The sequence below is a fragment of the Clupea harengus genome, chromosome 20, assembly GCF_900700415.2.
Source record: "Clupea harengus chromosome 20, Ch_v2.0.2, whole genome shotgun sequence".
Lineage (NCBI taxonomy): Eukaryota > Metazoa > Chordata > Actinopteri > Clupeiformes > Clupeidae > Clupea > Clupea harengus.
The window spans coordinates 7425304-7436036 of record NC_045171.1 but is presented as its reverse complement, the minus strand read 5'-3'; the positions used below and the strand labels follow the sequence as shown (position 1 = coordinate 7436036).

At 47.0% G+C, this 10733-nt stretch overlaps 1 protein-coding gene across 1 annotated transcript in view; it reads left to right on the top strand.

The window, feature by feature from the left end:
- LOC105903358 (teneurin-2-like) overlaps nt 1-10733 on the top strand; it is a 60529-nt gene that overhangs the window by 32303 nt on the left and 17493 nt on the right. Inside the window, 7 exon segments of the mRNA XM_031558035.2 lie at nt 1426-1636; nt 2416-2535; nt 3675-3762; nt 3764-3937; nt 6546-6813; nt 9232-9375; nt 10296-10545. Of these exon segments, the coding sequence (XP_031413895.2) occupies nt 1426-1636; nt 2416-2535; nt 3675-3762; nt 3764-3937; nt 6546-6813; nt 9232-9375; nt 10296-10545 (1255 nt within the window).

Below are 10733 nucleotides of genomic sequence, written 5' to 3'. Positions count from 1 at the left end.
CTCTCCCTCTCTATCCATCCCATTATCCCTCTCTCCCCCCATCTCTATCTCCCCCTCTCTATCTCTCTCCCGCTCTCTCCATCTCTCTCTCCCTCTCCATCCCATTCTTTCCCTCTCTCTCTCCCTCTCTCTCCATCCTTCTCTCTCTCTCCATCCCTCTCTTTCCCTCTATCTCTCCATCCCTCTCTTTCCCTCTCTCTCTCTCCCTCTCTTTCCATCCTTCTCTCTCTCCATCCCTCTCTATCTCTCTCTTTCCCTCTCTCTCCACCCCTCTCTCTCCCTCTCTCTCATCCTTCTCTCTCTCTCTCTCTCTCTCCCTCTCTCGCCATCCCTCTCTTACCCTCTCTCTCCACCCCTCTCTTTACCTCTCTCTCCATCCCTCTCTCCCTCAGTCGTCTGTGTTGTGTCTGCGGTGTCCTCTCAGTCTGGCGCTGTGAAACACACATTAGTTCTGCTAGCTCTGCCGTCCCTCAGCAGCTGGCTGTCATGTAGCTAGAACAAAAAACAAGAGCCCAAAACATAAAAAAAACGAGAGAAGCAGAGGGAGAATGGTAATTTTGTCCACAGGCTTTCAAAGAAAACAACAACAGCACCGTCAACAACAAACAAAAACAGAATGGAACAGAAAGGATTTCACAGTCAACTGAGGAAGAAAGAATAGATCTCATGCTTTCTGACGAGACAGTGAAATAGGACTGTGATCACACGGCCAGACTTGAAAGCCACACTGAAGATGAAATCCAATTGCTGTTGACTCGCAAAAAAGAATCCCTGAAAAAGGGCCCTGATTTGTCCCTGGTCTGGCCCTGGTCTGGCCCTAGTCTGGCCCTGGTCTGGCTCCAAACTAGCACTGGAGTCTCATTACTCTCACATGGAATTCAGCTGGTTCTCCTGCCGAGCCGACTGATGCAAGCTTTAAACATCTCTGTCTGTCTGTGATGCCTGAATGTGTACACACTTCGGGGAGGCATGCAGTGAGTTTCATTAGTGAGCTAGGAGGTTCATTTCTGTTTATCATTCTAGCATTTCAGTTAGCATTTAGCAAGTTAACAAAGCAAATGCAATAATTATACATAACCTTTAATCACTAATTTAATCATGAATAAATGACATGCAAAGCCATCGCTCGGTGGTTCTTTATTGCATGTCAATCAGCAGGACCTGCTGGTTCAAATAATGTGGCTCTTGGCCAAGCTAACATACAAAATGCTCCAGACCTTATGCCAAAGTTAAAAGACCTAGCATCTGGTTTTGCTTGTGTAAACAAATCCTCATAGACATATTGTCAGTCGCACAGATCCTCACACAGTTTGCAAATGCACTTTCTGCTACACACACATTCATTAACACACATTTCACAGCTCCCCCCACACACGTACACAAACACCTTCTGAACTCTGAACTCTGAACTCTGCCCCCCTCCAGATGGCCTGACCGACTGCATGGACCCCGACTGCTGCATCCAGAGCCCCTGTCAGAACAGCCCGCTGTGCCGCGGCTCCAAGGACCCGCTGCAGGTCATCCAGCAGAGCCTGGCGCCGGCCCAGAAGGTCCGCTCCTTCTACGAGCGCGTCCGGATGCTGGTGGGCCGCGACAGCACCCACATCATCCCCGGCGACAACCCTTTCAACGCCAGGTAACACTGACCCCCACCCCCCCCACATCAACTCACCTGGCCGCCTCCTCCCTAACCAAAAGCATGTTCGGTGTGTGTGTGTGTGTGCAGGCGCGGGAGGTTAAGACATGAGCAGTTCTTTTGAATGCGGCGGTTGCACAGAATGCTGTCGTCTGCAATTTACAGCACACCCCGCCGCTGACCCAGTTCTGAGCTGAAGAAGCACGGCGCACTAGATAATGATGAGGGAGACTCTGTGCGGAGCTAATCTCCATAGCATAAAACAGATAGCATAATGTAGGCCATCTGGATGGATGGATGGGCCCAGTTTACGGTTGTGCTCTTGCAGCCCCTGTGTTGTATCGTAAAACCTACATACCAGTGCCTTCTATTGTCTATTGTGCTTATATTGATTACTTTAATAGCTACAAAAGATTGTTTTTCAAGCTACGTGAACAACGCAAAATGGCAGAGATTCGCCTATGTCTGGGTTCAGCTCATTACCATAGATACACTATCAGTAAGAAATTTGCAACCCAGGATTCATTAGGGCCTTCCAGCCTGCTTCTGTAGAATCACCATTAAAAGAAGAGCCCTCCAGTTTAGTAGTTCTTTGAGGAGCCTTTGTAAGTGCCCCCCCCCCCCTACAATTAGCCTCTTCAGCTGGTCTTAGTCGTATAGATCCCTTCTGAGCCCTAAGATTGATTCCATAAGAAGTGGTTTGTTTTTGAGTGTTTTGTGTGGTCTGATAAGATGCACATTCATTAAGAGAAATGCCCTCTCCTGTCTCCCTCGGCCAGTCTCGCGTCCCTGATCCGGGGTCAGGTGCTGACCACAGACGGTACCCCGCTGGTGGGGGTGAACGTGTCCTTCGTCAAGTACCCCCACTATGGCTACACCCTCACCCGTCAGGATGGCACGTGAGTAGACCGCCCCCCCCCCCCCCCAGGGCTTCTCCCCAAAACACACCTATTCCTCCCCCACACCCACCTCCTCATCTTTCTGTCTCTGTGTGTGTTTTTTTTTTTTTTTTTTCTTTGTCTTTCTTTTTTCTTTTTTTGTGAGAGGGATGATTTTTAACACAAATTAACACAAATACGTCATCATTGAATGTGATTCATGTAAACCAGAGCTGGACAACTTATACCCTTTGACAAAAGTTATTATGAAGGGGAAGGCACAAAAAGGCATATTACAAAGAGAGAGAGAGAAATAGAGAGACAGAGAGAAAGAGAGAGAGAGAGATGACAGTGACATCTATCAAGCAGATTAGGGTTAAGGGCCTTGCTCTTAGGCACAGCGGCATTAGTACTGAACTTTTTGTCCCTCTAGATCGAGTAAAGTTTGATTCTGAGTGGTTCTGAGTGGTTCTCCCCCCCCCACACCCACCCACACACACACACACACACACACACACACAGTCCTCTTTCACTTTTGTAATGAAGGCGATCCATCAGGGCGAGACGTTTTTCTCATCGCAGCTCAAAATGCTCATTTAAATGGTGGCCCATCTGTAAGAGAATGGTGTCATCAATAATGGACCGGGCCGTGAGTGGATATCCTCAGTCAGTCATCACACAACCGCTCTCTCACTTACTTTTATTTGCTCTTCCTGTCCCTCATCCGTCCTCTTCATTTGCTCTCGCACTCCTTTATGTCTGTCCCTCTCTTTCCTCTCTTTCACCATCTCTCTCTCTCACCATCTCTCTCTCTCTCTCTCTCTTTCTCTCTCTCCTCATCTCCCTCTCTTACCTCTCTCTCACCATCTCTCTCCACCTTCCTGGGTTTTTTTTGTCGTTTTTATTTGTTTCGTTTCATTTTCAATCTTCTTTTCATGCCTTTTATGCCCCTTTATCACTCTCCCATTCTCCTGTCTTCCTCTCCTCATCTCTCTCTCTCTTTCTCTCTCTCTCTCTCTCTCTCTCTTTGTCATTCCCCTTTCCTATTTTTTTCTCTCTCCCCCTATCTCCTTTCATTTCTTCTTAAATGTACCTACATCCCTCTATCAATTTTCCCAACCTCACTCAAACTTCTCTCCCCCCCCCTCTCCCCCTCTCAGTTTTGACCTGGTGGCGAACGGCGGTGCCTCCCTGACTCTTCACTTTGAGCGCGCCCCCTTCCTGAGCCAGGAGCGCACGGTGTGGCTGCCCTTGGAACAGCTTCTACGCCATGGACACGCTGGTGCTCAAGACCGAGGAGAACACCATCCCCGGCTGTGACCTCAGCAACTTCCTGCGGCCCGACCCGGTGGTGGTGCCGTCGGCCCTCTCCTCCTTCTTCAGCTCCAGGCCTGCAGAACGCTCCATCATCCCAGAGACTCAGGTAGCGCACTGTGAACTAGAGATCCATTCCCTCTTCATCATCCCAGAGACTCAGGATGCTCACTGTGAACTAGAGATCCGTTCCCTTCTTCATCATCCCAGAGACTCAGGATGCTCACTGTGAACTAGAGATCCATTCCCTTCATCATCTTCCTAGAGACTCAGGTAGCGCACTGTGAACTACAGATCCATTCCCTTCAGCATGGAGAGGAGCACATTAGAGTTATTGCAGGGATTTATGCTAGGCCAGGGCTGGATCTGTCTCCTCATAGGAGCTTTGTCATCTCATCCCTGAGACATGGGAGCTTTGTCATCTCAAGCCAACACTAGTACAGACCTGACCCTTACTCACTGACAGATTTACTACAGACGAGGACTGTATCAGTGGAACACATGTACAGTATGTGTCACAGATATCACTCTTTTGCACGAACCATGTGCTTGACAGTGTTACAGACAGTCTACGTGACAACCAGCAACTGCCAACACAATGGAGGTCATAGCACTAACAGCTCATAGATAAATACTTTTATAGGTTTACATTATTTCATTCTATGTGCTCCCTTAGAGTTTAACCAGTTGCATTGGCTTATGTCAATGCTTGTGAGGGGCCGAGGCGGTCACCCCACGTTTTTGGGATGTGGGCGACTGGAGTTGGTGGTGAGGTGGGGAAGAACACAGTGAGAGAGATGGTGGCTTCATATAAAAATATATCTCTTATTTATTGACCCCAAACCAGTGCACACAAAATAAACAAACATAAATCACAAAGACAAAACCACTCAAAGTGCTACATTTAACTAGGCACCACTTCCTTCGCTGAATCAAACTAGGCACAATTCACTACGCAGACTCAAACTAGGCACAATTCACTATGCAGACATTAACTATAGTCACAGATTCTCACTAAGCACAATTCTTACTAATCATAGTTCAGCAAAGCACACAAAACAAGGCACAAAGTGTCCACACAGCTAGAAACGGTTTTCCCTCCACCTCGCAACAGGAAAGGGTTTTTCTCACAAAAATGCCTTCTCAATGCTCTCTGGTCAAATGCTCTCTGGTCAAATGCTCTCTGGTCAAAAGCTCCCTCCAAAGTTCTCTCTCCTAGTGCTCTCATGAGGCACCCTTTAAATAGTCTGCCCATGGGCTAAATTGGTCCAATTATTCCCAATTGGATCAATCCATTGGCGCGGGGGAGCCCGGACTGTACCATCTTAGTGGGGAGACCTAGTCTCTGGCAGGGCAACATGCATAAAAAGCACTTTTGTGCCACAGTGGAAAGGGGGGATTTCACCTTTCCACACTGCTCCTCCCGTTCAAAAAGAAATGAAGCACCTTCTTCTTCAAAAAAGAAAAGAAAAACCACCAAGTGTGTGTGAGTTGGGTTGAGAGTCGAGTCACACACACTCGCTTGTAGTTGCTGTGTATTTTATGATCCTTTGTTTTCTTGGAACAGATGTGAAGGTTGTGTGGGTACGAGAGAGGGAGTTCAGAGGCCAACATGTTGTAGGGAGGGGTCAGTGTATAATGTGTCTTGGGAGGCAGTCTGCGGTCGGAGGGTACGGTAACCTTGCAGAGGGGTGAGACTTGCAGGCTTGGGGTCTCTCTCCATGATATTCATAACATGATTTGGTTTGACCTTCGGCAGGTTCTCATTTTCTCTCCTCTCTCGCTCACCTTCCACAGTTCTCTCTCTCCTTTTCTCTCTCTCCATCTCCATCTCTCACTCTCCAGTTCTCTCTACCTGCGTCTCCTTTGGTGGGTTTTAGAGAGTGCCTTAGTAAGTGTCACTCCGCGTCCATCTCTCATCTCTCCTCCCTTGTGAATCTGTCAAGTCTGCCATTGTCACGGCGACCTGATGCCTCGCCCCACATCGACACGCAATCATCAAATCGCTCTCTCTTCGTGGGCAGGGAGACGCATCGCGCTATTTTTATCTGCAGTGTCAAATGCTGTGCTGTTCTCTCAGTTTGTCATCTGTCTCTGTCTTTGTCTGTCTATCACTCTGTCACGCAGACCTCTCTCTCGCTCTCTCTCTCTCCCAGGGCTTTCTTGAAGAAGTAGAAGTATACTGGCTGCCTTTGTTGAGGGATGCAAGCTAGAAAGTTTACTCTCTCTTTCTCTCTTTCTCTCTTTGAATGACTGTGTCACTCTCTCTGGTGCATGCTGGGTGTCTATCCTGCCTGTCTATCCTTCTCTTTTCTCTCTTTAACTTCTTGTGTTGGGTTGCGGGTCTAGGCGGGCTTGGCATGGAAGGTGTTTGCTGGTTAAACTTCTTGTTTCTTCTCTCCCACTATTGTACTTTCTCTCTCTCTCTGTCTGTTTCTCTCTCTCTCTGTCGCTCTCTCTCTCTGTCTGTTTACCTCTTCCTTTCGGGTGGGTGATATGTGAAGGTAGAGAGGGTTAGAGAAGGTTAAAGTATGAGAATGAGACATAAGTATGAGACAGGGGCCAGTATGCATGCTGTTTTTTGCCTTTTTTATTTGACGACGACAGTCTTGTTGGTTATACCTGTCTTTGTGGTGAAGTAATATGAAACATTTAAATAAACATGCATTTAAGATCTCTCTCTCAATCTCTCTTTTTCTCGCTTCCCTGTCTTTCAGGTTCTCCACGAGCAGATCGAGATCCCGGGCACGGTTCTGAAGCTGTGCCACCTGAGCTCCCGAGCGGCCGGCTACCGCTCGCTGCTGAAGATCACCATGACCCAGGCGGTGGTGCCACTCAGCCTGGTCAAGGTGCACCTCATGGTGGCGGTGGAAGGACACCTCTTCCAGAAGTGGTTCCACGCCTCGCCCAACCTGGCCTACACCTTCATCTGGGACAAGACAGACGCCTATGGCCAGAGAGTCTACGGGCTGTCTGAGGCTGTCGGTAAGTGTATGATGAAGCTGGAGGAGCTGCCGTACTAAATGGGCAGATTCCGACGATGGGTAGAAGGAGCCATATGTGTATTACAAAATATATTTGGCTTTACGAGGTGTATTACAGTATACGTTTGGCTATACGTTTGGCTGTGTGTGTCTGTATATATCAAGAGTGTATTTATATTACTGTATACACATGAAGGACTTCGCTCTAAATGTAGTAGGGAGCGATCGGAAAAGCTTAGTGTGGACACAGCAAAGTTGTTCTTGTAGGTTAGTTTCGTGTAAAGAAAGTTGTGACATTCACTCTTTTCAGTCTTAAACAGTCCAAAAGGAGCCCAGAATCTTTCATTAATCTCACACTGCCCCCCCTTTGGCATATTCTCCCCCGGTTCTAACCGAAAGGGTTCCACCTGGCTGCCTCTTACCTCCCCCACCCCATCGTTCTCTCTCAAAGACCTCACACAGGGCCCCTCCTGAGCTCTGGATGAAGTGCTGAGTTCTCTACTTAGTAACCCCACACCACCCCCACCCCCACCCCACCCCCCTGGTTAACCATCTCCTCTTAGCAGACGCAATAACGGGGCTCTGGAGCATGACTGCTGAGGAGGTCTATTAAACGTCAGGGGGAATTAGCGTTGGGGTCGGCTCGCCCTGGCCAGGGGCCCTGGGAGCCACTGGGTTATTAGGGATCGCTCACGCTGAGGGGGGGCCTGTCAGCGCTTACGCTGGCCAAGCAGAGCATGTATGGGGAGACTATGGGAGCGGGATATTGCTTTGAACAGCACTGTGTCGCTCACTGTGTAATGCACACACAGCATTTGCATAATGAATCGCAATTGTGTGTGTTCCTGAGAATGAGCGCGTTTGTGTGTGTGTGTGTGTGTGTGTGTGGTTGTATGTTTATGTATGTATGTAAATGTGTGTTTGTATTGATTTTTATAAGTATGCAAGTATGATTTTACGCACAGTATTGCTATAATGTGCCCTTAACGTGTCCTTCTGGCTGTGTGTTAATAAAAAAAACGATCGCTTTAGGCCTCATTAAAAGAAAAAACCTCACGACACCAGACCTTGAGGGGGCGTATTCACATTATTCTCTCGCCTCCTGGCTCTACGACAAAAGAGACAGAGCACAGTATGTTCCCCAGCATCTGGTCTACACAACAAGGTCTTAAAGCTAGACTAAGCAGAAACTAAAAAACGCTTGCTCTAATTATAACGTGTTTGAGAAGATTAATGTTTCGCACCGTGAGGAGTGGGTGTGACAGAAGCTGCAACTGTAAGTGCTAAAGAGAAGTCTAACGCCTTTCCAAGTGACAATCACTTAATGGATTGTGAAGATTGACACCAGTTTCACAATGTTCATTACTCTATATTTAGTTTATGTTTTGCTCCGATCATTAATGTTGTCATATTTATTTGAACGTCGTTTATCGATATTAGCCAATTCCAAACACAGTATCATGAAGGTGCAACATGAATATTTATGTACTCTTCTTTTAATCACAATGAGTCACTTATTATGTAATGATACGTATCTACCGGAGAGTTAATTAGCTTGTCTTTTATATTTACTTCCTTTTTTGTTATTTCCTGTTTATTTTTTTCCCCACGTAATTGGTTTTTATTTACCCGTTGCCCAAGGACACTGTGCGTCTTGGTTTTGAAAACGACAAGAAAAAACGAATATTAATTTCCTCTCATTATTCTCCGCGTTTAAGAGAACCTTGAGTCGAGGTATCTCCTGACGGTATGTCTGATCTATGGGAAGAGGCCCATGGGATCTGCATGTTAATTAATGCTGTTTGTGAGTTTCGAGGCAAAACAGAGACACAAACAACCACACTTGCATCAGCCCTGCACCTCTTTAGGGATGGAACTGGTGTATGTCGGGGAACAAAGATTTAGAATCACAGTTATCACTGACAGTCGACCCTGAGCTGTTTGAACTTTGGATTAGTGTTCAGACTCAGAGGATGTTCTTCTCCTCTTTCTTTTTTTTCTTTTCTCCACCTTTATCTCTTTCTCTCTGCTTCTGTCTGTCTCTTGCTGTGTCTCTCTCTTTTTCCATTTTGCTCTCTGAGTATGTTTTAATGGTGTGTTGATGTAAAAATTGTCAGTAGGTGATTTAATGAAGAGTGATTGATTTACATCTCTCTCTCTCTCTCTCTCCCTCTCTCTCTCTTACATCTTACAGTAATGTAGGCTTTTTGAACAACTGACTTGTGTTTTGTTTTTGTGCTTGTTTTTCTTTCTTTCCTTTTGTTGTGGGTGGGTGTGTGTAGGGGGTGGTGAAGGGAACTGTTTGCTTGTGGTACCTTTAACTGTTGTATAATAAAAGTTTGTTCAAAATCAAAAAAAAATCTCTCTCTCTCTCTCTCTCTCTCTCTCTCTCTCTCTCTCCCTCTCTTTCTCCCCACAGTGTCAGTAGGGTATGAGTATGAGACGTGTCCCAGTCTGATTCTGTGGGAGAAGAGAACCGCTGTGCTGCAAGGTTACGAGCTGGAGCCATCCAGCCTGGGCGGCTGGTCTCTGGACAAACACCACACACTCAACCTGCGCAGCGGTACGGACACCCTCACACACAGACACACACAGACACAGACACACACACACGCACACACACACACAAACACACACACACACACAAGCACACATATTATATGCATAGACACATATAAATAGGATGTGCATGTTGTAACATACTCTAAACTAGAACCTAACAACATGTGTGCCCTACAAATCAACTTAATACATTATCATGCAACATATGGATTGTTGAGTGTTGACTCAAGCGTGTTGCTCTTTATTGATTGATCGGCAAGTTATTGACCAATTCAATAACTTCCTCCACAAAGATGGAGGGTTGTGTGTTTATGTGTGTGGGTGTGTGTGTGTGGGGGAGTGTGTGTGTGTGTGTGTGTGTGTTTGTGTGTGTGCCTACAGGCAACATATGGATTGCTGAATGTGGACTCAAGCATGTTGCTTTTTATTGATTTATTTATTTATTGATTGACCAATTCAATAACTTAATCCACAAGGATGGACGGCTGTGCTTGTGTGTAAGTGTTTGTGTGTGTCTGGCTGTGTGTGTGTGTGTGTGTGTGTGTGTTTGGGGGAAGGTGGGGTAAAAGCGTTATATCTCACCTCAGGTGCCCTGGCTTGAACAGCATGCTCACCTGGGCTGACCCCTGGAGAAGAGGCATTGAGACCCTCGGAGTAAACCAATAGCAGAGTAATGGCCCCACAATGAGTCTGCCGCTCCACAAACAAAAGAGCCTCATAAATGGAACTCATAAAAGCCTTGGGCGGAGAATTGCTTTTTCGTATACTCATTCACTTTTTTTTCTCTCTCTCCCTCTCTTCTGTTTGTCTCCTTCAATTACCCCCTCACTATCTTTTCTCCACTCTCTCTCTCTGTCTTCCTCTTTCCCTCTTTCCTTCCTCTTTGTCTGTGATCCCTTTCTCTCGCGCTCTGTAATGCAGGCATCCTGCACAAGGGGAGCGGCGAGAACGTCTTCATCTCCCAGCAGCCCCCTGTGATCACGAGCATCATGGGTAACGGACGACGCCGCAGCATCTCCTGCCCCAGCTGTAACGGCCTGGCCGACGGCAACAAGCTGCTGGCGCCCGTGGCGCTGGCGGCGGGCATCGACGGCAGCCTCTACGTGGGCGACCTCAACTTTGTGCGTCGGGTCTACCCGTCCCTCAACACCACACGCATCCTGGAGCTCAGGTCAGTAATGCCCCCGGTATTACCCCTTATTGATAACACTGCCCCTGTAATGCCCCCTATCGATGATACTCCATGTTATTACTTACTGCTTTGATTGCATACTACATGATATTTATCGTGTGCGATAGATCAAGATCAGATATAAACTCTAATATGGTAGAATTGTATTTGATGATGCACTGTGATAT